Consider the following 26,883-nt stretch of genomic DNA (forward strand, 5'->3'; position numbering starts at 1 on the left):
GGTGGGGGCGGCCGACTGGGTGGGACAGGAAAAGAGGAGAGAAACCGCCCTCTGCAGGTTCCCTCTGCCCGCCGGGCCGCCTCTTGCTCCCCCGGGAGGAAAGGCTGCTTTTCCTTCCCCGATTGTCACTTTACTCTCCATCCGGAGCCGCTTCCTCCCCCGCCTCGAGGCTTCAGAGGGCACGGGATCTGATGAGCCCCGGGTTAGTGCGATCCATCCGCTTTCCCCGCCACCGACATTATTTGAATTTTCAGCAAATGAAAAGTTACATTTCACTTGAGTTTGCATGTCATTTACGTAAATAGGTCTGTGTGCAGAAGCTTGGAACCTTAAGCTGACGTAGTGGGCACACCTCGGGCCGGGGAGCATGGGGGTGCGGTGGGGAGAGGAAAGATGCCCGAATTCTTCTGAAGAGATGTGGTACAGAGGTTAAGAGACTCGTGGACTTGGGACTCAAACAGTCCCAGCTCCGCTGCTTCTTAGCCGTGTGACTTTGGGCAGATTAGTTAACATGTCTAAAATCTGATCCCTCATCCCTGAAATGGGGGACTGAAAAATCATGCCGTTTCAGTGTGGTTCTAGCACCTGGGAAACACCTCCATTTGAGACTAATTAATGCCAGACTTTAGTTACCTCTTGACTCACTTCTTTGTGGCAGGAAATGTTCCCAATTAGTGAGCTCGATGAGTAAGGCTGTAATGTCAGTGTTAACACAGGCTCTGGAATCTGCCCTGCCGTTTGATCTTGGACAGTTCTGTTTCATTTCTCTTATCTGGAGCAGTACCTGTCTCATAGAATTACTGTGGGGATGGAACGAGTTCATACATTTAAAGCATTAGAAGCTTACCTGGCACAATAGTGAGTGCTCAGTACATGTTATCTTGGCTTCTTACTTACTAGTTAGAACTCTTACGTTGCTCGACTTCCCTCTAAGTGTTACAGACTTCTATGCTTGCTTCTTATTCCTGGAAGTTCTCTAGCTTTGGGAATCAATATTTATATAAATTAGATAGAGGCATGAATTGTACTTGCTCATTTGGGAAACAAGGACTGAAAGACAGAGTCTCAGAGAATAGGGGCATAGAATAAGGGGAAAAAAGCAAAGACTGCATCTAGAGGGTGGGGGGGGAGGTTAAAGAGGGCGGGGACACATGTATACCTATGGCTGATTCATGTTGATGTGTGGCAGAGGCCAACAAGATACTGTGAAGCAATTTTCCTTCAGTTAAAACTAAATAAGTTTGGGGGGAAAAAAGCAAAGAATAAATAAAATAATAAGTAAGCAAAGATAGTTGTTTTTATTCCTAAAGATACTATTTGATTGGTTAAAAAAAGGAAAAAACAAAATAAGTTGATTGAATTCATTCACTTAAATATATATTCAACGATATAGCAGTTGTCAGGGAGGAAGAAGAAGGTCCACGTGTGAGAAAACTACCAATCCAACCAAGAAAGGCAAAGAAAGTTAACGCGTAGGCAAGATGTATGTAACTTAATAAAAAGGCAAGCCTGGCCAGTTCTCAGATAAAAGAATAGAAGAGAAAAGGAAACTCAAATCCTAAGGGTTAACTTGCAGAGGTGGACAATTGCTTGCATTTATTGACAAATTGACCATGAATTCCAGGGAAAGTTGAGTTGAGATTTTTTTTGTATCTGGGTCAGTCTCCCCCATGGCATATTCCATAATGTTTTTTCCTAATACTTAAAAAAATATGTTTATTTTTTTATTCATTTATTTTTGGCTGTGCTGTGTCTTCATGGCTTAGCATAGCCTTTCTCTAATTGCGGCAAGTGGGGACTACCCTTTCTTGTGCTGTGCGGGCTTCTCGTTGCGGGGCTTCTCTTGTGGGGCATGGGCTCAGTAGTTGTGGCACACGGGCTCAGTAGTTGTGGCACACGGACTTAGTTGCCTCAAAGCACGTGGATCTTCCTAGACCAGGGATTGAACCCATGGTGGCAGGCGGTTTCTTAACCACTGGACCACCAAGGAAGTCCCTCCACTATGTTTCAAGATTGTTAGAACCGCAGACTCTCAGAAGCCATCCAGTCCAACTGACTACTGATTTGCTGTTACTTTTACAATTTAATGTGAAGGTTCATAGTCTCTCAGAAGCATCTTTTTTTCTGTTTAAAATGTAACCTTAAAAGGTTTGCTAGTACATGATTTTATCCATGTAGGCACATGCCATTCATTTTGAAAGTGTAAACATGCAGAAAAACAGGGTCCATATGCATGCACGGACTGGTTCCACATTGGGAGAGGAGTATGTCAAGGCTGTATACTGCTTATTTAATTACATAGAGAGTACATCGTGCAAAATGCAGGGCTGGATAAAGCACAAGCTGGAATCAAGATTGAGGGGAGAAATATCAATAACTTCAGATATGCAGATAACACCACCCTTATGGCAGAGAAAGCAAAGAAGAATTTAAGGAATTAAAGAGCCTCTTGATGAAGGTGAAAGAGGAGAGTGAAAAAGTTGGCTTAAAACTCAACGTTCAGAAAACTAAGATCAGGGCATCTGGTTCCATCATTTCACAGCAAACAGATGGGGAAACAATGGCAACAGTGACAGACTTTATTTTCTTGGACTCTAAAATCACTGTGGAAGGTGATTGCAACCATGAAATTAAAAGATGCTTGCTCCTTGAAAGAAAAGCAATGACAAGCTTAGACAGCATATTAAAAAGCAGAGACATTACTTTGCCTACAAATGTCCATCTAGCTAAAAGCTATGGTTTTTCCAGTTGTCATCATGTATGGATATGAGAGCTGGACAATAAAAAAGGCTGAACACTGGAGAACTGAAGCCTTCAAACTGTGGTGTTGGAGAAGACTTGAGAGTCCCATGGACAGCAAGGAGATCAAACCAGTCAGTCCTAAAGGAAATCAACCCTGAATATTCATTGGAAGGACTGATGCTGAAGCTGAAGCTCCAATACTTTGGCCACCTGGTGGGAAGAGCTGAGTCATTGGAAGAGACCCTGATGCTGACAAAGACTGAAAGCAGGAGGAGAAGGGGACGACAGAGGATGAGATGGTTGGACGGCATCAGCAACTCAATGGACACGAATTTGAGAAGACTCCAGGAGATGGTGAAGGACATGAAAGCCTGGTGTGCTGCAGTGTATGGGATCTCAAAAAGTCGGACACAATTGAGTGACTGAACAACATGCATGCAATGCTCAGCACCCACTTCAGCATGAAATAACCAATACTGTAATCAGTGTGTCCTCTGCTCTCTGGTGTATCCATATATCCTGGATGTGTCTTGTTTCTAGTATTCTCTGGATACTTTACCTGGTCTGTCAATAGTCTCCTTCACATTGTTGGAAGTCAGGGATTGGGTGATGGTCTTGCAATGAATTCTAGATGCATACAGATAGGTGATGAATGACGCCTCAGGTGGCGGTGAGCTACCAGTGTTCTCCAAGTATTAAACGCCAGACTTCAGAAGCTGGAGCAGCCATCCTTATGGCAACAGACCTCCAGGGGCCTCAGGGTAGAGGGTAAGACATATTCATCTCTGCCCAGCTTTCAGCCCCTTCTTGTGGTGCTGCCAGGATGGCAGTCTTCTAAGTCCTAGTCTAGTAAGTTCTGTCAACCCACTACATTGGACCAGTCATGACTTCACCATTTTTCAAATTAGGGTAAACAATTTGATTCCTAACTGGGACCATCTGCCTTAGATAAGCAAAATGATTACTCATGCCCAGCTTACTAGCCCTCCCCCCAATCTTCCTGGAGCCTCAGGTCGGGGGGCAGCATATGCTAATAGAGTGTTAGTCTCACACAGTAAAGTTTTCTACTTCATTTGTGCCTCTTTTGTGGAAGTTACCTTGAGTGCTTATCTCCCCACCAATAGACCAAGGACCCAGGAGTCCTCTCTGGCACACTTTCCAAAGAGGATCAGTTTCCTAGGAGATGAAGGTCAGGGAAAGCCCAGAAGAGAAAAGGCTTGAATTGGGGTTTTGCCTTGGGAGGAGCATTCTGAGCAGGTCCTGGAGGGCCTTGGACAGCCAGGAAGCCTGTATTCCTAGCATTCCCCTACCCCTTCCATTAGTCCTGGAGTATCACCCACAGCAGTGACTGAGTGCCAGGGGAGCGGGATGCCTTCTAGGAGAGGAATTAAAATACAGGCAGGAGGACTTTGATAGGGGGATATGCAACCTCCACTTCATTAGAGATCCTTTGAAGTTTTTTAAATGGAAGAATAACAGGATTAGATCTTAGAAAAATGACTCCCAAGTATGAATATGCATTTCCAGCTCCCTAAGTGACATGTCTACTGAAAAGTCCTGCAAGTTCTCAAGCTCTTTGTATTAATGTTTGTATGGGACACCCAATAAACTGCACACAAAGGGTACAATTTGATCAGTTTTGACAAATGGATACACATTATCACCACTATCCCAGTCAAATCACCCCAAAGCTTCTTTGCCCTTCTTTGTAATCCACCCTCCTTCCTACTCCCACCCTCTGCCACCACCACCACGGTCTTCCTGTCATTCCTGTAGACACTAACACGCCTCCTCCCAAACTGGGCCAGTCAGTCTTTCTCCAGGGAAGGAACACAGTGGCAGGAGGCAGCTGAAGCTGAGTCTTCCAATGACAGCAGCCAGGAGGGGCAGTCCATGCATTCCTGCTAGAGACATCCGTAGACTGGTTCTTTCTGCAGCCTGGTTGTCTTTCAGTTCTGTGAGCTGCGTAATATCCTTCCATCATATCCTTTAGTGCTGAATTGTATCAGTTTGTTGCCTGAAACTAGAAAACTCATATATAATGCACTTCCTCCTGTAGTCACCATTTCAGGAAATGTTACCACCAAGCCTAACCTAAAATAATTCCTTAAAATTTCAGTCTTCATCACGTGTCTCCTCTCACTCATTGCTAAATCCTGCCTTTTCTGCTCCCTGCTGAGTATTCTGTCTCTATAAAGTTCTTACCACCCCCCATCACTGTTTCTCTAGTACTCAGTGCAGTGCTTGGCAGACTACTCAATAAATTCTTGCTGAATGACTGAACGAATAGTGACATCATCCATCACCCCCAGAAACAAAAGCAAAAATGGATGAGGGCTTGTATATGTATGCGTATTTATCAGGGTAGCAGGACTTCAAAGTGAAATTGTTAAAAATTTTTATTGTTTATTTACTTTTGGCTGCGCTGGGTTTTCTCTAGTTGTAGTATGCAGGCTTCTCATCGCAGTGGCTTCTCTTGTTGCAGAGCATGGGCTAGGGTGCTTGGGCTCAGCAGTTGCGGCGTGAGGGCTTAGTTGCCCCTTGGCATGTGGCATCTTCCCAGACCAGGGATCAAACCCATGTCCCAAGCACTGGCAGGCATATTCTCAAACAATGGACCATCTGGGAAGCTGCTCAAAGTTAGTTTTTAATGTTTTCACAGAAGCAAATGATAGGACTTGAATCCAAGACTTCTAATTCCAAATTCCATACCATTTCCATTACACTTTGTATCTATACCATGAATCCTTCCCCTTCACTTGGAGTTCTGTTTATTCTTCCATCCTGGTCAGAGCCTTACTTACATCAAGTACCCATCTGCAGACACTAGACACAGCTCTAAAAGAAAACCCCTTTCCAAGGATATTTGCTTATTAACCAAAGGGCAGAGGAGGTAGGCAACAATGCATCTAGACTGAGGAGAGGAGCCCGTGACCCCAGGCATCAGCAAAGTGTTACAGCCAGGAGGCAGGGGGAGCTGGAGGTCAGGGATGTGACTAAAGCTTTCTGAACCTGGGGTACAGTCAATAACCTTCCTAAGTGGAGAACAGTGTGCTAGCCTGGAACAACTTCCTGTGTCAAAAAAAAAAAAACAAACCCACACATATCAGAATAATACTTTATTTATCAATCTGAAAATCTGTTCTTTTGAAGTCCTGCAAAATAAGTGGTAAATCAAAGATCTGTACATGAGTCTCTGAGTATATGTGGTTATATGTCTGTATGAGGATAGATGTCTATGTCTACAGATGCTTTTGCTTTTTATAGTCTCACTATAATTTTAGCCCCACTTAATTAGTATATAAGGTCTTACTACTCTAAAAATGCTAAAACCTGAATTAAATATTCCAAGTCCAACAGTCTCTTCTCCCAAGCCTGCCTCCCTCCCTCCCCTAAGTCTGCTCCTCAGCCTCCATTAATGCTAGGTCTTTAGAGACAGCCAGGATTCAGTTTGAGAAACCAGAAATGAATTCTGGATCGTTAGTCCCTCTGACCTACATCCTCTAGCTGAGGAGTTTCTCCAGGGAGGTGTGTGGGGAGGTCCTGGCAGTTCCTCTTCAGAGTTGCGCACTTTGAATGGTAGACACCTAGAAGTAAACATGATTGTATTAGATGTGGACCTGCCCTCCCACCAACCACTCAAGGGAAGTAAAAAATCAGTCTTCCTCTCCTGAATATACTTAGTGTAACGCACTGGCCTTTGTGGGGGTGGGGGCAGGGGGAGGCTGTGAAACTGGCTACTGGGATGACTGTAAAGCCTTATTGCAGACTGTCCACTATTTCATTCACCATCTCTTTATGAGGACTTGCAGAGGGGAGTTCTTTCTTTTTAAAAAATTACTTATTTCTAGCTTTGTTGGGTCTTGGTTGTGGTGCTCAGGCTTAGTTGACCCTCAGCATGTGGGATCTTAGTTCCCTGACCAGGGATTGAACCCATGTCCCCAGCAATGGAAAGCAAATTTTTAACCACTGGACCACCAGGGAAGTCCCAGAAGAGATTTCTTTTCATCTTAGTAGCAAGAGTTGTTCTCTTAAGGAATGGGCATAATAAAGTGGGTGAACTGATCAGGTTTTCCCTCTTCTTCTTGGATGTTAGAAAGTCTGGAACCAATTTTGTGGTCTATCATTAGTAAGTCTATTTTACAGAATGCATTTTTGTACTTGCCTAATTCATGGCTCCATTTTATGTCATTATCACTAATGTACAGAATTCTGCGTTACTTTGCTACATTTTGTGTGTGTGTGTACTTACCTTTTGTATGCCTTTTGTGTCTCTTAACTCCTTTTTGAAGTAAGTTTAGGCATAAGTAAATGCATTCTTAGGAGACGGCTATGAGAAGGGATCAGGAGATCCAAGGCCAGTTGGGAAATGGGCACAAAGGAAGCCTCATTTACTCTTGATTCTTCAGGCTCCTACCTGCTTGACTTTGCCCTAAGGAATCTGTTCACTGCTGGGTTCCCCTCGCAGCCCACAGTGAGGATTCCAGCCTGCAGCCAAGCCTCAGTCCATCCCCAATCCCAGTCTCACCACTCCCGTGTTCTCTGAGCATCTGGCCTCCTTACCTCTTCTTCGGGCTCAGGTGCTATGACATTGCTCTCTTCTGGAACTGCAGAGCCATGAAGCTGAAGACTTTGGTTCTACAAAAAGAAGAGTTCTACTGGTGAGGTGTGGCTCAACGTCCCAGCCTGTCGGCTTAGAAGGGTCTTTTGTGCCTTACACTTTATAAGGGTCACAGGTAATACTAAGGGCAAACACATAAAGTTGTTTCACCGCCGCCTGAAAGCATCAGGGAAGGCTTTATGTCATCCCCTCTCGGATTAGGAAAACAAGATTCAGAGGCTGAAACGACTTGCTGGGACAGGCAACCAGGCCTGTGAATCCCAGAACGGTTTCCATGACTTGTATGACATGCGTCTATATAGATGTATTTATGTGACAGTCTGTAAGGGTACAAATATAGGTCTTAAAACCACTAGCTACCACTTCTAGACTAATTCTCCTCAAGAATGCACACACTTAGATGATCCTAACCCCTGGCAGTTAGGAGAGCCAAGTGACATGATGTCTTCTTTGGGAAAAGGTCTAGGTTCTGAGATGGGAGCCTGAGGTGTGGAACTGCTAAGACAGGGGAAGACCTTGGCACTCTAAAAGGTTTAAAAAGAATTTTTAAAAATTGAAATTTAATTTACACACTATAAAAGTCATCCTTTTTAAGTAAAACCTAACAGTATGATAGTCGTGTGAAATTCTGTGATTTTTCCTTTCAGGAAAATTTCTTTATTCTTAGTCCCTCTGCTGATTCTAGGCCATGAATTACCTCAAAGGTAATATTAACTCTGGGCTTCCATGGTGGCTCATTGGTAAAGAATCTGCCTTCAAGGCAGGTGACACATGTTCAATCCCTGGGTTGGGAAGATCCCTTGGAGAAGGAAATGGCAACCCACTCCAGTATTTGTGCTTGGAGAATCCCATGGACAGAGGAGCCTGGCGGGCTGCAGTTCATGGGGTTGCAAAGAATCAGACATAACTTAGTGACTAAACAACAACAATACTACCTCCAAGTAAGTAAGTGCTACCTCCAAGGAAGTTATCAAAATCTTCGTGTTCTCTCAGGTGATTCAAATGCTGGGCAAGAACACATTTTCTCAGTTATCTTTTTATTTACCCACTTTTATATGTGATAGGTCCACAGTTCTGCTTGAGAGAACATATGATTTATGATGTATCTATGAGGGAGGTGAACAAATTTTATAGGGACACAAGCTTCAGAGGACTGATGGTACTGACAGGCCAGGATCTAAGATGCTCTATTGCTTAATTCCACAGGAAAAATATGTCTCCTTAGCCACTGACTAAAGCAATCCCACAGGAGAGGCTGGGAGTAAGGAAAGACTATATAAATCTCAAATGTAAGGAGGCTGTGTCCTGTACCTCTTTTCCTACCTAGCGTGTTCCTCAAAATAGTCAAACAGCATCATGGCCCCCAGAATTTCCCCTTCAGTAAAATTACTCCAAGAATGCAAACTTATTCACCTGAGCCAAACAGCTCATTCTATTGCTGCCTCTATACTAAAATCATACATTACAAAGTCAAATTTAATTTTGGATTTTCCATAGGTTGAGTTGCTTTTTCAGTGCAGAAAAGCGACTCTACTCTTCACTACACAAAACCCCACATTGACCTTGTGCTTATTCACTATCCACATGTCCCGCATATCTCTCTCACACAGAATGGCAACCTCAGACCGGAAACCAGCAGCAAGTTTTATGTCCTATGTATTAGGATTTTCAATATCTCAATATCTCACGTGAGTCACGTGAATGTCCTTCCCAGGCAAGGATATAACACCCTTGATGACTCAGATTTTAGTACCACAGGGGAGTCAGCTGAGATAAGCTTATTGTCCTCATGTTTTCTATCTTCCTTGTCTTGCCAGGCATCACAGCCTTGTGCCCTTTGTCCATGCCAGCTCCTCTCAGACAGCAGGGAGCTCCCAAGATAGCTGGGTCAACCTTCAGGTAGGCATACTCAGTAGTAGGGTGCTGTGATCTGAGGTGTACCAGACATTGCACACTCCCAGATATCCATATGGTTCATGCCCTGGCCTCCTTCACTGCCCAAGTGTCACCTTTTCTGACCACTGTTTAAAACTGCAATTCAGCACCCCCTCCTGGTGCCTTCCCCTACTTAGTTTTTCTCTGTAACTCTTATTAGCACTAAACTATAATTTTACTTACTTATTCTGTTTCTTGTCTCTTTCCCCTCCACTAACAGGTAAGATGCAGGAAGGCAGAGAATTTTGTGTTTGGCTTCACTCTAATAACCCTACTTCCTAGAAAAGTGTTTGGCACATAGAAGGGGTTTAGTGAATGACTGTGGACTGAATGAATGACTCTGGATGCCATCCAGTCAGATGCTGCACCGTAACACTCTGCACAGCTCACCTGACAGGTAGGTGAGCACACAGTCAAGGAAGGGGAACTATTTTTCAAGGTGGCTCATCCTTTGGTTTTTGGATGCCCCTGATGCCCCCTTTCCCTGTATTAAAAAAAGATTTTTCCCATGCCATTTTTTAACAGAGCTAATTGCTGAAAGTTCCTCTACATTGATTCAAACTGTACCTTAAAAAAAAAAAAAAACTACTTCAACACATAGGGCCTTTTTCTGTCCTCAGGAGTCTTGAAGAACAAGTCAAATCTCTCTTCTATATGATAGACTTTCCATGTAATTTGAATAGAATATGACTTGATTTCCAGATTTTTCACAGAGGGTCTGTGTCTCTATTTTAACACAATCCTTTTCTCATCACAATTTTCACTTTTCAAAAGACCATCCTTTTGCTTTACTGTCCTCTGTGAGTTCCTTCTAGGCCTCTCTCATCAAAGACAATGCCTTGGAAATTTGCTGATGCCATTTTGCTTGGGGTCTATTTACCATAGTTACAAGTATGACAAAGTGAAATGAGACCTTCCTCCCTACCCCACATTAAAAAAGGTAACGATCAGGATGGCAGTTGTAGGTACTTTATATTGGGAACTCCCAGAACTTGGAGCAAAAGAAAGAAAGTAAGAATTAGTAACAATCTGGTTATACTAATATTAGAGATAAGCCCTTAGCAAAAGTCAATTACCCTAGCAGTAAAAGTGAAAGTGAAGTCACTCAGTCGTGTCGGACTCTTTGCGACCCCATGGACTGTAGCCTACCAGGCTCCTTAGTCCATGGAATTTTCCAGGCAAGAATACTGGAGTGGGCTGCCACTTCCTTCTCCAGAGGATCTTCCCAACCCAGGGATTGAACCCAGGTCTCCTGTACTGCAGGCAGACGCATTACCATCTGAACCACCAGGGAAATCTACCCTAGCCTAGCAGTACAGATCACTAAATTAGTTGCTATGATGATGTGAAAGAAATCCCAGAACCAAAAAAGGTGTCCAAGACTATTCTTGAAACTGTAATATAATGACGTAAAATCCTATCTACTGTGGGGCAACCTGAGCATAGCAAAAATGATCCACATGGAGATTATAAAAGGGAATAAAGACTCAGCCAGATCTATTCTCACCTGAGAGTTCATCAAAGTAGGGGAAGTACAAAGTTCTTCTGGGTTCAGATTGTCGGTGTTTTCCTTTTCTCTTACTGGCTTCTCTGGTGGCTGTGGGTCAGGAGAGGCCTCTGAGGAGGCCCGAGGGCTGGTGGGTGAGGCTGGAGGGCTGGAGGGCGTGTTCCCTAAGGAGCCCCTGGGACTGGGAGTGGCTCTGGGTGGCGGAGGCCTGCTAGGTGGTGCTGAAGCCCTCTGCACAGAGACTTTCTTCTTTAGCTCTTCAGATCCTTCGCTTGAGGTACGAGTTCGGAGGACTACTACTGAGGAAGATGAAGCCTGCTCTGAAGGGGTCAGAGCTCTGGCTGGTGATGGAGCTGGGGAGCAAGGGAAAACTTCCTCCTGGGACTCTCTATCTTCAGTGAGGGGTGAGGGCTGGGATTGGATGGGGCCATTGCAGGCTGGCAGAGGCTCTTCTTCCTCAGAGGAGCTTGTCTCGGCCTCCTCCTCTGTTTCCTTGTCTTTTAAGGGCTCTTCTTTAATCTCGGAGTTGTCTTCTCCCTGGGCTGAATCAGATGCCAGCTCTTCTTCACTTGCTGAGCTGGAGTCCTTCTCACTCTTCAAGGAAAGTGCAGAAGGACTGGTAGGTGAGGTTATAGGGCTGGAGACTATAGATGTTCGAACTGGGGGAGAGATGACTAAAGAGCGTCTGTTGCTGCTAAAAAAAGGAAGGGCATTTAGATTCAGAAGAGTGAAAACCTGGAAGTAACCCCAATACCCCAAATATATAATGATACATTCATATAATAATAAAACAGAAAAAGCAATTTTAAATGACATCAGAAAGTTTGTACAATTGGCAATAGTGCTTAAATTATAAAGTAAAGTTGAAAAAGGCTATAGAATTTTTATCCATATCACAATCTTGATTATCTAAAAATATATAAAGAAAAAGTGACTGGAAAAAAACTCAGCAATATATTAACAAAGTATTTTCCTTGGGGAAAAACAGTTCATGAGTGAAATACAGTTGATCCTCATGGATTCCGTATTTGCGAATTCATCTACCCTCTGAAACGTATTTAAACCTCAAGATCAACACTTGTGATACTTTCAGAAGCACTCTTGGACACATGCCAGCTATGAAGAACTATTGCCTGACCGGTACTCTCCCAGCTGAGCTCTAACAAGGCAAGCCTCTGCCTTCCTGTTTTAGCTCTCTTACTGTAAATATGTCCTGTTTGCCAAGTTTTTACACATTGTTGTGCTTTTCTTTGGTGATTTTGCTGCTTAAAATGGCCTCCAAGTGCAGTGCCAAAGTGCTGTTTGAGAGCAGAAAGTCTGTCGTGTGCCTTCCAGAGAAAATACATACGTTAGATAAGCTTCATTCAGGCATGAGTTATAGTGCTGGTGGCTGTGGGTTCAATATGAATGCTGCTGCTGCTGCTAAGTCGCTTCAGTCGTGTCCGACTCTGTGCGACCCCATAGACGGCAGCCCACCAGGCTCCCCGGTCCCCAGGATTCTCCAGGCAAGAACACTGGAGTGGGTTGCCATTTCCTTCTCCAATGCATGAAACTGAAAAGTTCAAGTGAAGTCGCTCAGTCGTGTCTGACTCCTAGTGACCCCATGGACTGCAGCCTACCAGGCTCCTCCATCCATGGGATCTTCCAGGCAAGAGTACTGGAGTGGGGTGCCATTGCCTTCTCCCAATATGAATGAATCAACAATATATATTAAATGTCTTTAAACAAATATACAAGAAAGGTTCTGTATGGATCGCTTGATGAAAATGTTGGGACCAGGGGCTCCTAGGAACCTAACCCCATGTTTCCCCTAGGAGCAGTGGGTCAGTATTCACTAATTCAGTGCTTGTGGTGATTTCTAGAACAAAACTACCATGAACAATGAAAACTGACTACAACATTTATTGAGTATTCTGGATACTGTGCTGAGTGCTTCTGCAGGCAACATCAGCTTAACTCCTACTCACCTCCTTAAGTGCCTCCTGGGTACCAGCCACTACCTGATTAATCAACCCACAAATATTTGCTTGACGTATAGCAACTATGTGCTGTATCCTGGGTTCAAGGATGGGAGAGAGTGATAGGAAGAGTGATAGGAAGAGAAAGGTAATAATTTAGTTCCAGCGCTGTGGGAGTTTCTGATGTAAGATAAGCTAAGTGACATAAGGTTCTTTCTAGCACTAGCTTCTTATGGGTCAGCAGGTTTAGAAGGCCCAGGATATAGCAAGAAAAGATCAGATTTCTCTGCAAGGTTCTAGGACAGCTTGGTGTAAGTGATGGTTAATTTCAGATGAATGGACACTTAGAGAGAACTCTGGTTTTCAGTGCTGGGAAGAGAAGAAATAGAGTTTTTGGAAAAGGGAAGTCTATATTGGCCTGTTAGTGATTTCTTTTAATAGTCTGTAACTGACTGCTAAATGAGTACTACAAATATCAAATACAAACAACATACTGAGCCCCATTCTTTCTTCAAATCTTAAACTCAGTTTCAGCACCTCCTTGAAGTCTTCCCTGAATCTATCTGCATACTGCAATCACTTAACTCTTGGAATTCCTAACTGGTCTCTTAGGTGCTTAGTATGTGCAATTTTATATTGTTCCTTGTTTTCTTAGGCATATTTTGTGTCCTTCCAACTTTTGTAAGTCACTTCAGGGAAAAGACAAGTCACCTATGTCTCTGGATCCCTAACTCTCAGCATAAAACTTTGTGCATAGAAAGAAATTACTAAAACTTAAAAGGCTTTAGAATAAGAAAGTGATCACATTATGAAGATAACAGACATGCCACATTGACACACACAGGAAGGCAAGTCATGACAGGTTAAGAAAGGGTATTTGTAATGCATATCACTAAAGGACTAATACCCAGAATATAAAAAAAAACCCACCTCATAGAAATCAATTTTTTTTTTTTTTAGAAATCAATTTTTTAAAAAAAGTAAACAATCTACATGAAAAATGTGAATAAAGGATAAACATGAAAGTCACAGAACAGGAACCTTAAAAGGTCAATAACATGAACAGATATTCAAGCTAACCAGCCATTGTGGAGATGTAATTAAAACTGCAAAAAATTCAATTTCATACCCATTTCCTTGGAAAAATTAAGAAGTCTGACAATGTCACATGTAGCTAGAATATGGAGCAATGGGGGCTTCCATGCACTGCTGGTGGGCTGTAAACTGGGACAATGGCTTTAGAGAGCAATTTGGCAATGGTAATGTCTTGTAAGGCTGAAGGCACCCAAATGTACAGATTCTATGAGTCAGCAATTCCACTCCCAGTACATCCTAAAGAAACTCTTAATAATACTCATACAAGGAGAAATGTAAAACACATTCATCGCACCATCATTTGTAATAGCATAAAACTGGAAGGCAATGTCAATGTCCACGAGCAGTTCAGATAAATAGATTGTGAACCAGCCATATAGTAATATCTATAACAGTTATGAAAAGGAAAGATCAGAGCTAACAACATGTAGCAACAAGGATAAGTAAATCTCAAAAACAATACTAAGAGAACAAAAGAATATATACAGTATAATTATATTTAAATAAAATTTTAAAACATGCAAAATAGTATTTTTGTGTATTCATATATGTGTATGATTAAAGTAAAAAAACATGTGGATAATAAATACTAAAATTTAAGACAGTAGTTACCCTTGGTGGGGGACAGGAAGAGAAAGTGAGTGGGGAAAGGACACTGGGAGATTTAATTATATATTCTTTTTTTCCTTTAAAAAGTTTTTACTTATTGATCTATTTAGTTCTGGTTGCACTCAGTCTTTGCTGCTGCACACAGGCTTTCTCTAGTTGTGCAGAAGTGGGGTCTACCCTCCGTTGTGGTTTGTGGGCTTCAGTAGTTGTGGCACGTGGGCTTACTTGCTCTGCAGCATGTGGGATCTTCCCGGACCAGGGATCGAACCTGTGTCCCCTTCATTGGCAGGCGGATTCACTGAGCCACCAGGGAATTCATTAAGTGATTTCTTAAATTTGGTGATGGGTATATGGCTGTTTGTTCTACTATTTTTTATATCTTTAGTTATCATTGAAGTATTTCATAAAAGAAAAATAATTTATTTAGGGGTGTAGCACAAACAAAAAACAATATTATGTACTTGGACACAAAGGAAAGGTCAGGATTTGGGGTCAGAGATGAGAGTGCTGAATGTGTTCACACAGGATAAACCAAACAGAAATGAGTCTCAGAAGCAGCTCACCTTGAGAGTCCCTTCACCACAAAGACTTTGTCGGAATGTTGCTTCTCCAGTTTGCTCATCACCTCGTAGAGATTGTGGTTCAGCTGGAGCAAGCAAGAGAAAAGATATTAGCCACGTGGGAATCTGGGACCAACAAATTCCTTCTCTCCCCAGAATAAAACCTTCCTACCCTAAATGATAAAATTCTTCATCTCTTTTGCATTAGTGTCTCAGTTGTGTCTTAATTTTTGTCGTTTCCATCAGACTGGCAGTTCTCTCAAGGCTAGGTTCTTGATATCTGATGTTGATTTGAGGCTCTAGCTTCTCTCAGGTGACCCAGGGAACACAAAGTCATTGTAATATCAACTAGACAAACCATAATTTAGCCAAGAAACTGTGGAGAGGAACATATGTGGATATGGATGTGAATATAATTAATACTGTAACAGCAAGGTGTCTTGGAATTGCAGGACTAGAAAATACCCCATGAGGTCATGTTCCATGGCTGCCCATCACTAAGTAGGACCGGTCCTTTCCAAGACCAATGACCTGAGAAACTGAGCTATGTTTAAACACTGCCTCCACTCCCCAGCAACAGAAGACAAAGATTGCACAACTTAGTTCCCCACTTCAGCTGTCCCTTCTATAGTCCTAATCTCCTTGGTGCACCTGAAACTCATTTGGAGACCATTCAGTTGTTAATGGAGCAGCACAGTCCATCAAGTGCTGTTATTTCACCATGAGAAAAAAGTAAACATCTGTGGTGCCAATATGGATATTTAATGAGGTTATGTAAATTAAAGCGACCTTCATATTTGTTAGAAAAACCCTCCTAGGTGTCTAAACGGGCTTCTCTGGTGGCTCAGATGGTAAAGAATCTGGCTGCAATGCAGGAGACCCGAGTTTAGTCTCTGGGTTGGGAAGATCCTTGGGAGAAGAGAATGGCAACCCACTCCAGTATTCTTGCCTGGAGAATTCCATGGACAGAAGAGCCTGGCAGGGTACAGCCCATGGAGTTGCAAAGAGTTGGACATGACTGAGCGACTAACACTTTCAGGTGTCTAAATTGGCCAGATGTTTCTCACCTTGCTCATTTCCCTGTAGAAGACATCCCTCAGGTTGGAAATGTTTTGGAAGATGGTCACATAACAGCCAATACGACTATCAGGAAACAAAAGAACAAACACGTACAGGTAAGTGCTGGTAAAGGAAGTCTCTGTTGGAAGTGTAAGGTAGATGCATAAGCCAAAGCCAGCCATTGCCGGGCTCCACACAGAAAAGCACTCCATGGCCTAGACTCAGGATGTTGGGATCTGGATTCATCAGAGTCAGGACAGGAGTACACTAGACTCTCAGGAGTGGGAAGGCAGGGGAGACATGACACCAAAGTATAACAGATCTCTATGAATGAAGTTTCCCGGTGGCTCAGAGGTAAAGAATCTGCCTGCAACGCAGGAGCCACAGGAGACATGGGTTCAATCCCTGGGTTGGGAAGAGCCCCTGGGAAGGGCATGACAATCCACTCCAGTATCCTTGCCTGGAGAATCCCATGGACAGAGGAGCCTGGAGGGTTACAATCCATAGGGTTGCCAAGAGTTGGACATGACTAAAGTGACTTAGCACGTGTGAATGAAGTTATCTGATTCAGGCTCTTCAGAAACTGAAGTAGATGTGAAGGTGCTTTGAAGAATTTTAGAAGTGATGTATAAGGCCATACAGCTATAATTATAGTAAGTATTCTTTCTCAGTATGTGGTACTTGGATGTCTATGCAGCTGTATGTACATTAATGAAATTCTACTGTAAATGAACTGTGGAAGTTTACATTTAAAGCAACTATTAAATTTCAATTCTGTTTAAATTAGGAATCACATAATTAACATTTTAGAATACATGTAGTCATTATAAAGGATCCCTCATTCATAGACTAATATAAAGTGACAATATAAAATACTCTGACTACAACTGCATTAAAGTATATCTTGTACAATAAAAAGAAAATAGGATACAAATAGAACTTCTGATCAGATTCCTCTTCCAATGTGGGAAATTTATATCTAAAACATTTTTACCTACTGTGAAGCAAAATGGAAACACTCATCCCATGGTATATCTTGTATATGAATCTAGATGTTCATGAACCAAGCTTGTTTAAAACAATACACACTCAAGCATAAAACCAGATTCTCCTAGCAGGCATGATGACAGCACTTTACTTGCCAAGATCTCTCCTACCTAAGAGACATCTTGTCTTTAAACCCAGAAAAGCTGGTAGGGCAAAGAATCTCTGAATTGCAGATGAAGAAATTAAGGTCCAGAGATAAGGTGGTGAGCCTAATAACCCCCAGCAAGTTAGGAGCAGGGCTGAGGCTACATTCCATTCTTGGACCAGGGCTCTTTTCAGGAGGCAACATGTTTGGGCTGCCCAGGGCCTGGGATCCAGCCCTCTTCTGAAACTCAGTCATTACCTGTTATAAAGGACAGGCAGCTCCTCTAGTAGTTCCTGGTTCAGATCTTCAAACACAAGCTGGGCTTTGTTGAACTCTTCCTCTGCCTAGGTAGTAAGAGAGACAGACCAATTCCCCTTTTTCCTGAACCCAAACCTAGAGATTGCTTCCTCTCTCTTCTGCATTTTTTCAGGGACTAGGCTTATTAGGAAACATGCCTCTCCTTCCCCAGACCTGTGTCCTCCCCAGCCTTGAGTCTGACTATCCTGAGAGCATTGGTGTCAGAGGAAACAGGATTTCCTTCAAGACAGTGGAGGCTGAATTTATCATTTCCTAAACCGAACTTGGCTCAACCACCTGCCACCACTGTGGGGAAACGGAGGGCAGGAAGGTTTTACCAGGGTTTATTTGTTTTTTACCTTGGCTGTCTTGGCCTCATCTTTCTTCTTGGCATTCTGTACCGCCTCCAGGTGATGTCGGGCACTGTCGTAGTCCACGAGCTTCCGGCCCCGCTTGGCGATTCTTTCCTAACCCAGAGTCAAGAGAGACGACCTTGATACTCACTCTTAAGTGTCCAGGATGTTGGTAACAGAGCATCAGAGAGGCAGCATTCCTGTCCTATTATCCAAGTTTATTGTACTTTCTAACAGGGTTTTGTGCTCAGGGATCTCCCTCATTATCTGGAAAGAATGGAGAATTCTCAGGGGGAGAGAGTAGAGGGCAATCCCCCAGAGCACCTGGAAGCCTGCACTCAACTGCAACATATCCTACGACCCTATTAGAAACAGGCTCAGCACCCAGAAGAAATGGCCTTGAGAAACCTACTCAATTGAAAGTCAGGAGTTTTGGGGTTTTACTCCCAACACTACCATTTATTAGCCTTGTCACCCAGGGCAAGGCATGCCTCTTTTGGAGCCTCAGTAGCCTCATCTGCCCTGTGTTGTTCTTTAGTTGCTCAGTTGTGTCTGACTTTTGTGACCCCATGGACTGTAGCCTGCCAGGCTCCTCTGTCCATAGCACTTCTCAGGCAAGAATTCTGGAGTAGGTTGCTGTTTCCTCTTCCAGGGGATCCTCCCGACCCAGGGATCAAACTCATGTCTCTTGCACTGGCAGGTGAATTCTTTACCGCTGAGGCACCAAGGACTGATTTCCTTTAGGATGGACTGGTTGGATCTCCTTGCAGTCCAAGGGATTCTCAAGAGTCTCCTCCAACACCACAATTCAAAAGCATCAATTATTTAGTGCTCAGCTTTCTTTATAGTCCAACTCTCACATCCATACATGACTACTGGAAAAACCATAGCTTTGACTAGATGGCCTTGGTTCGCAAAGTAATGTCTCTGCTTTTGAATATGCTGTTTCTTCCCAGGAGCAAGTGTCTTTTAATTTCATGGCTGCAATCACCATCTGCAGTGATTTTGGAGTCCAAAAAGATAAAGTTTGGCACTGTTTCCACTGTTTCCCCATCTATTTGCCATGAAGTGATGGGGCTGGATGCCATGATCTTAGTTCTGAACGTTGAGCTTTAAGCCAACTTTTTCACTCTCCTCTTTCACTTTCATCAAGAGGCTCTTTAGTTCTTCTTCACTTTCTGCCATAAGAGTGATGTCATATGCATACCTGAGGTTATTGATATTTCTCCCAGCAATCTTGATTCCAGCTTGTACTTCATCCAGCTCAGCGTTTCTCATGATGTACTCTGCATATAAGTTAAATAAGCAGGGTGACAATATACAGCCTTGATGTACTCCTTTCCTGATTTGGAACCAGTCTGCTGTTCCATGTCTGGTTCTAACTGTTACTTCCTGACCTCATACAGATTTCTCAGGAGGCAGGTCAGGTGGTCTGGAATTCCCATTTCTTTAAGAATCCTAAAGGATATCAGTACTGAATATTCATTGGAAGGACTGATGCTGAAGCTGAAACTCCAATATCTTGGCCACCTGATGTGAAGAACTGACTCATTTGAAAAGACCCTGATGCTGGGAAAAGATTGAAGGCGGGTGGAAAAGGGGACAACAGAGGATGAGATGGTTGGATGGCATCACCAAATTCAATGGACATGAGTTTGGGTAAACTCCAGGAGTTGGTGATGGACAGGGAGGCCTGTCCATGGAGTTGCAGAGTCAGACATGACTGAGCGACTGAACTGAACTGAACTTAGACACCAGGGAAGCCCAGCTGCCCCACAGTGTTATTTTAAAGATCAAATACTGAATATAAAGTAGTTTGAAAATCCTAAAGCATAATAATAAAAATGGCAAACTATTATGAGCTCTGAGAGAACATCTACTCAATCTCATACCAACTACAAATTACACCAGGGAGAGGCAAACCATGGTAATGGCTTTGTCTTGTTCTCTCAACCACAGAATTTGAAAGGATCTTGTTAATGATCTGACCCAACTTCCTATTCAATTCACAAAGCTTATCTACAATATCCAAGATACGAAGTAGTGAGACTTCTGCTTGAACAGAGAATAGACAACTCACTCTCTCTCAGTAGCTTTCATTTTTTTTGGAAAGCTTTAGCTATGAGAAATTTAAGTGAGGCTTCCTTTAATTTCTTCCTATATTAATCTAAAACCAGCACAGTGTTCAACAGAGTAGATGTTTAATAAATATGAGTTGAATGAATTAATGAATTCTAATTCTACTTTCTGGAACAGTTTAGAACAGGCTGAAGTCCTCTTTTACCTAACAGGCTTTCAAATATTTGAAGATAATTATTATGACTCCTCTAACTTTTCTCTTCTCTACAATAAACATCTTTAGTCCCACCAGCTGTTTCTCACAACAAAAAGGGATGCTCTGACCTGGATCTAATTCAAAACCAGCCCAAATCTAGTTCACTGAAATCTAAATGTAACCTTTACACTGTCTCTAACCCTTCGTGCTAACCTCTTGTGTAAACCCTCAACTTTCAATCTTTTTCCTAACCTACCCAACTTCATTCCTAACCATGGGCTCTAACTCTACTTGTACTTTTACCCAAGTGAAAGTGAAAGTCATGTCCGACTCTTGGTGACTCCCTGGACCGGAGCCTACCAGGCTCCTCTGTCCACGAAATTCTCCAGGCAAGAATACTGGAGTGGATTGCCATTCTCTTCTCCAGGGGGTCTTCCCTGGAGATTGTGTCTTCTAACTTACATGGGCCACCCATAATCCATCCTTGATGCTGTAAACTGATTACCTTAATCTCACTGAACTGGGCCACATAGTTTTCCATGGTCCTCAAAACCTGGTCAGCTAGTTTTTCTTCATAGTCTTCCCAAAGGAGATCATTATTCTGTAGGATAGAGGCAGAGGGCAGTGGTAAGGGCCCTGCGTCTCAACAGCAACTTCACTCCAGGGAAATATCCCAATTCTTCCTGCAACAAACTTCCTTTGAGAGCACCAATATTTTTAGAAGAGCATTTTGAACTCTGGAGAAAAGTCAGATGAAGAAACAGCTCTTTCTCAGGGAACTGCCTTGTAAGAGACTGGACATACATTCTAGGGATTAAGAACAGTTTTGGACTCTAAAGTTTGAAGGATAGGGAAGTTTGGGAGCAAACGACTGCATAAAGTTAGTTTTCAAAACCAACCAACTGGGTTTTGTGTAGGTAAAACTTTCTAAGGTTTTCAAGAGAGGAAGAGGATAAAAAACAGAGGAATCCACAGATTAGGGAAAACTTGCTTTTACCTTCATAGTTACAGCTCCTTCCTACCACCTGTGACCACGGCTATACAAATGAACAGTGTGAATTGGCTCCTTTGTTCTCCTGTTTGCTTGGACAGAGAAGCTGGGATGAAGCTGAGATGAGGGTAGGGTGTGGAAGACTGTAAAGCCAAGCATACTCTTACCGCCACGATGGCCTTCAGCTCCTCATGACCGTCCCACTTGCTGCTGTAGATCTCCTGCAGGGTTTCTGACACTCTCTTTGAACTTTCATGCATCACTGAAAGGAGAGAACTCAGTGCTATCATAAAGTAGTCTGACATAATGATATAGGTGACAGGCGACTCAATGGGGCTAATCCAAAAAGGGCAAACTCCGTAGGTCTGGGCTATCAGTGAGGGAAGCTGGGTGGGGTTGGATAGGAAAAGCTACTCTTCCTTGGTCCACAAAGTTCCAGGGGTCAGGCACAGGCAAGTGATGAAAAGCCTGAGACCTCTTAGTAGCTGAATAAACACCATCTGGATCCCCCTGTGCCCCCTGATACTCACCTTTGACGGCACTGAGGAAGTTCTTCAGGTCCTTGTATAGCTTATGACCTTCTGCCTGAAAGGGAGAAGTGCCTCTGATGACTAAAGAGATACATCTGGAAAGATGCTCTAGGGGTCAAGGTTGAAAAGTAGGTTAAAAGCAGAAATCAGTCCTGGAATTTCTTCAAACGTTTGCAAATGTTATATATCAGCTTCTACTCTCTTTACCAAGAAGAGGTAAGTTGTCTCCTTCGGGACAAATCTTAAGTTGCGAAACTGCTCCCACTGCGCTGGCACGTGTTTTTTCCTCCGTTTGTTCTCCCCAGTCAACGAGACCCCCCGCCCAACAGACCCTCGGAATTTAAGGGTCCTGTGTGACGCTATCTATGTGACCCTCTGGCTGACTCCATCTTCTCTGGGTAGAGAAACTGCTACCATTTTCTGCAGACACCAGGCTCCCTTCTTTCTTTGTACTCTGACACAGGCCATTGCTGTCCTTCCCTGCACTTCCTATTTTCTTTTGGTATTTATGTTTTAATCAACAACACTCTTTACCAGATGTAATTATATGTAAGTCTTATGAAAATTTAGGTTCACTGTCATGAGACTAAATTGTGTCATCTCCAGGAAGACTCTGACCAATGTACGTGCGTGTGCGCTCAGTCACTCAGTTGTGTCCGACTCTTTGCAACCTCATGGACTGTAGCCCAGCAGGCTCTTCTGTCCATGGGATTTCCCAGGCAAGAATATTGGAGTGGGTTGCCATTTCCTTCTCCAGGGGATCTTCCCTACCCAGAGATCAAACTCGCATCTCGTACATCTCTGCACTGGCAGGTAGACTGTTTACCACTGACCAATGTATAGTTTTTTTTTTTAATTAATTTTTATTGGAGTAAGGTTGATTTACAAGGTTGTGTTTGCACTTCATTTTTTAATAGCTCTCGTAGAACTTCTGCCCACTGGTCCTCGGCTGGCCTTCTGTATTCAGAGCAGACTAGTCTCTCTTGCACACAGCTTTGAAGACATATTTCACAAGGTCTTCTTTTTCATAGGCCTCCTCAATTGTTCCTCATGGTGTTGTCTAAGACCCATTACATCTGGACTCCTTCCTCTGTGTGAATTCTAGTTTCTAGGAGTCGAGTGAGGAGGAGTTTTGACCCCAGGCCATCAGCCTCTTGGAGACTGACACTCCCAACGTTTGGAGTGTGGGACTGGACGGACAGCCCACGTCAAGGGTATCCAACGGGGCCAGGCCTGCAGACCCGTGCAGTGATCCTCCGTTCAGATGATCTGAGCTAAGAGGCATTTTGCCATACATCATAAAAATACTTGTGAACATGTTTGCTTGTTTTATTCGCTTATGTTCATTATAAGTAGGCTGTTGAGTATACCAAGAGTATAAGAAATTTATGAGAAAAAAAGCTGAAAACTCACAAAATTCTATCTCATAATTTAAAAGTTTAAACTGTGGAACTGTTTGTGGGAAAAATCATTATTACTTAATTTCAGCCGCAGAAAAACTAGGTCTACTTGGTCAAGTAAACAAAGGAAGTTAGATGATTATCATCCATCTTCTTGCCTCCAGAGCTCACCTCTAAGCCAGTTCAAACTCCTGACCATACCTCAGGCTAAAAGTCTTTTTCAAGGGGCTGCATGCCAGGGCTCAAAGGACACAAAGACACAGATAGTCTCAAGGGAATCTGAGGCGCCATCAGACGGGTGGGAGAAGAACTGGGATCGCATGCGTGGCACAGCAAACAAAGATCAAGGGAATATCCTGACAGAAGAAGGGTAAGATGCAACAGAGAGGTTAGAATGCATGAAGAATCAGTAAATCACTGAACCTGGTAACTGGAGGTCACAGGTGACCTTGAGAAAGCGCTTTTAATAGCGTGATAGAGACAGATTCAGTTAACAAAGTTCAGAAACAGCATTCACCAGGAAAGATTTCTCACTTCCTCTTTGCTTTGTCATTCACAGAAAAAAAGTTTAAACAGTCTAAGATGTACATAATATGTTTTAAACATGGATATGGTAGGTGGGTATAACTTTGAGAGTTTGAAAATATGATAACCATGCTTTGAAAGAGTTTGGGGGATTATATAAGTTCACAAGGATTTTAATTTCTTTTTTGAAAGGAAACAACAGGGACTCAACTTTTTCCTTCACCATGAAGATTTGGTCTCCACAATACAAATGTGAGTAATAAAAACTGTTAAAACTATCTTGCATAATTTCTACAAATGAAATTCTTAATTTTTTATCCCATTAGATATTATATGGCCTGAAAAACCAGATCAGTAATCAAGGCTACCATGTATGATGATGCAGGTTATATGTACACTATTCAAAACTAAGGGTACTATATATACCATTGTCCTTAAGACGGGAAGGCTTTTACCCTCCACTGCACCTCACAAAAGCCCAACTCCATTTCTGTGTTTTAGATCAAGTGTCTTGGTCAAAGTTCTTCCTGTATGCTCCTGCTCTTTCCTTTGGGGAGATGAAGAGAGAGACAGATAGACAGAGTGAGTGTGTACGGTGGTGGTAGTGGGCGCTAGAGACGTGGGACAGGACCAGCGTCATTTTGTTTCTTTGACCTGAAATAATATCTGCAGGCTGAATAATCCCAGCATCTTTTTTCTCTCCAGACAGATGGGGCTCTGACAGTCTTAGCCTCCCACTTGTCTGGAAGTCAAAAACTTGTTTCTGCCACCAACTAGCAAGTTATTCTACTTCTCTTTAATTTCCTCATCTATAAATATCAACTAAGCCTAGCTCTAAATGTTAATTCTGGCTCTAAATATTATAATTTTATCACTTCTCTCTCAGTTCAGTTCAATTGCTCAGTCATGTCCAACTCTTTGCGACCCCATGGACTGCAGCATGCCAGGCCTCCCTGTCCATCACCAAATCCCGGAGTTTACTCAAACTCATGTCCATTGAGTCGGTGATGCCATCCAACCATCTCATCCTCTGTTGTCCCCTTCTCCTCCTGCCTTCAATCTTTCCCAGCCTCTAAATCTTTGCAAAATTCTTGATGGCATCATAAAGAGTCTGAGTTCACCCTTCCCATCCCTTAAACAAACAGTCCCTGCCCTCAGTTAATGAATCACTCACTCTGGAAGCTTGTGCTAAGCACTCAGGTAGACAGAGCTGTGTCCTAACAGACTGGGGTTCTGAGGATGGAGAAGTCCATCCTGGGGTTCCCAACTTGCTAGAGAAAAACGGACTCAGAGAAACACAAACACTCAGCAAAATAAGAGCATCACCAATCCTGAGCAAGTGTTGACAGTTCTTGATCTAACAGAGGTCCAGGAGGGGAAGATGAAGCTTTAAATTTATGTATTTGTTTTTGGCTGGGTCTTCGCTGCTGTGTGTGGGCTTCCTCTAGTTGTGATGAGCAGGGACTCCTCTCTGCTTGTGTTGCTCAGGCTTCTCAATGCAGTGGCTTCTCTTCTTGTGGCATGGGCTCTAGGCATGTGGGCTCAGTAGTTGTGGTGCACGGGCTTAGTTGCCCGGCAACATGTGGGATCTTCCTGGATCAGGAATCAAACCTGTATCCCCTGCATTGGCAGGGGGATTCTTAATTTTTGGACCACCAGGGAAGTCCCTAGATGTGATTTTAAAGGCAATGAATTGGAAGCAGCTGTCACTACCAGAAATAAGAGATGAAAATGCTGCTTGAGGAAAATAATTCTTTCTATATAATACATTTTGAGGAAAGGGAAAGGGGGAAGTAAGCAGAATCCTCAAAGAAAAATTACTTATGAAAATTTGATTAAGCACCTTGGCAAGTGTCAAAGCCTTGAAATCTGGCTGGGTAGTTTGGGAGTAATATTTATTTATTAAGTTCACCTATAAACTGGTTGCACGTGAAAGGTAGGGCACATGACCAGCTGGTCCAACTTCTGGAAAACGTCACTCACTTTCAATTTCCGTGAAAGTGAAAGTCGCTTAGTTGTGTCCGACTCTTTGCAACCCCATGGACTATATACACTCCATGGAATTCTCCAGGCCAGAATACTGGAGTAGGTAGCCTTTCCCTTCTGCAGGGGATCTTCCCAACCTAGGGACTGAACCCAGGTCTCCCGCATTGCAGGCAGATTCTTTACCAGCTGAGCTATCAGGGAAGCCCAACTGCCTTAATCTTGTCCTTCTTCTTCCTGTTCATTTTAGACACCCAAGTCCAGCTTCAGACCCAACTGTATATTCACTGTTTTTCTCCCTAAACTGTGAAAGCCTTGAGAACAGGGGTGCTGTATTGTTTGTATGTAGCAAGTACCTATGAAATGGTTGTTAATTAAACTTTCCAAGCATATTCAAACACCAGTTACTGTAGGTACATCATTCTCTCAGGAGAAATGTTTTCCCTTATTTCTAACCTAACTCCATTTCATCTCTCAAATGTATTTCCTCGCTCAAGTGACAGTTAGTTGGTGGGCTCACACAGGGAATACTGAGGGGGTTGTCCCTTCTGATCCTCTTATTCTTCTTGATGGCTCTTCCTTCATCTCCTACCTTTTCTATCCACACACCTGCCATTCCAGGTCCACCCTAAAAGGCAGAGAAAGAACTGAGGGCCATATGGGCCAAGAGCCAGAAACCTTTCAAAGTATGCTTCCAAACTTGGAGTTGGAAGCAGAACAGCAGCTGGAGTTGAGAAGAGGCCCAGGGAGGCCTCCACGTGAGGTATGGGGGAAAAAAGCAAAGGTTTTAAGTTTGAATCCTAGCTCTGCAGTTCTTAGTTACGTTACCTTGATTAAACTACTTCCCTCTCAATCAGATCCTATTTCCCGTTGATGGAGTTAGACTAGATTCAGTTCAGTTTGGTTCAGTTCAGTCGCTCAGTCGTGTCCGACTCTTTGCGACCCCATGAATCACAGCACTCCAGGCCTCCCTGTCCATTACCAACTCCCGGAGTTCACTCAGACTCACGTCCATCGAGTCGGTGATGCCATCCAACCATCTCATCCTCTGTCGTCCCCTTCTCCTCCTGCCCCCAATCCCTCCCAGCATCAGAGTCTTTTCCAGTGAGTCAACTCTTCGCATGAGGTGGCCAAAGTACTGGAGTTTCAGCTTCCGCATCATTCCTTCCAAAGAAATCCCAGGGCTGATCTCCTTCAGAATGGACTGGTTGGATCTCCTTGCAGTCCAAGGGATTCTCAAGAGTCTTCTCCAACACCATAGTTCAAAAGCATCAATTCTTCGGTGCTCAGCTTTCTTCATAGTCCATCTCT

General features: G+C 43.2%; 1 protein-coding gene across 2 annotated transcripts in view; it reads right to left on the minus strand.

The window, feature by feature from the left end:
* Positions 1 to 5,848: 5,848 nt before the first annotated feature.
* The window catches only part of BIN2 (bridging integrator 2), a 37,754-nt gene continuing 16,719 nt past the window's right edge, over positions 5,849 to 26,883 (minus strand). The window contains exons 3-12 of one of the 2 annotated variants that reach the window (XM_010857845.1): positions 21,665 to 21,719; positions 21,302 to 21,396; positions 20,649 to 20,744; positions 17,875 to 17,982; positions 17,477 to 17,562; positions 16,095 to 16,170; positions 15,031 to 15,113; positions 10,806 to 11,499; positions 7,306 to 7,380; positions 5,849 to 6,329 (exon numbers count right to left, since the gene is read on the minus strand). In XM_010857845.1, coding sequence (XP_010856147.1) covers positions 6,300 to 6,329; positions 7,306 to 7,380; positions 10,806 to 11,499; positions 15,031 to 15,113; positions 16,095 to 16,170; positions 17,477 to 17,562; positions 17,875 to 17,982; positions 20,649 to 20,744; positions 21,302 to 21,396; positions 21,665 to 21,719 — 1,398 coding nt within the window. In that variant the 3' untranslated portion in view covers positions 5,849 to 6,299. The remainder of the gene's footprint in view (positions 6,330 to 7,305; positions 7,381 to 10,805; positions 11,500 to 15,030; positions 15,114 to 16,094; positions 16,171 to 17,476; positions 17,563 to 17,874; positions 17,983 to 20,648; positions 20,745 to 21,301; positions 21,397 to 21,664; positions 21,720 to 26,883) is intronic. The other variant, XM_010857844.1, reaches the window with a different exon arrangement.

The sequence above is a fragment of the Bison bison genome, unplaced genomic scaffold, assembly GCF_000754665.1.
Source record: "Bison bison bison isolate TAMUID 2011002044 unplaced genomic scaffold, Bison_UMD1.0 scf7180017864383, whole genome shotgun sequence".
Lineage (NCBI taxonomy): Eukaryota > Metazoa > Chordata > Mammalia > Artiodactyla > Bovidae > Bison > Bison bison.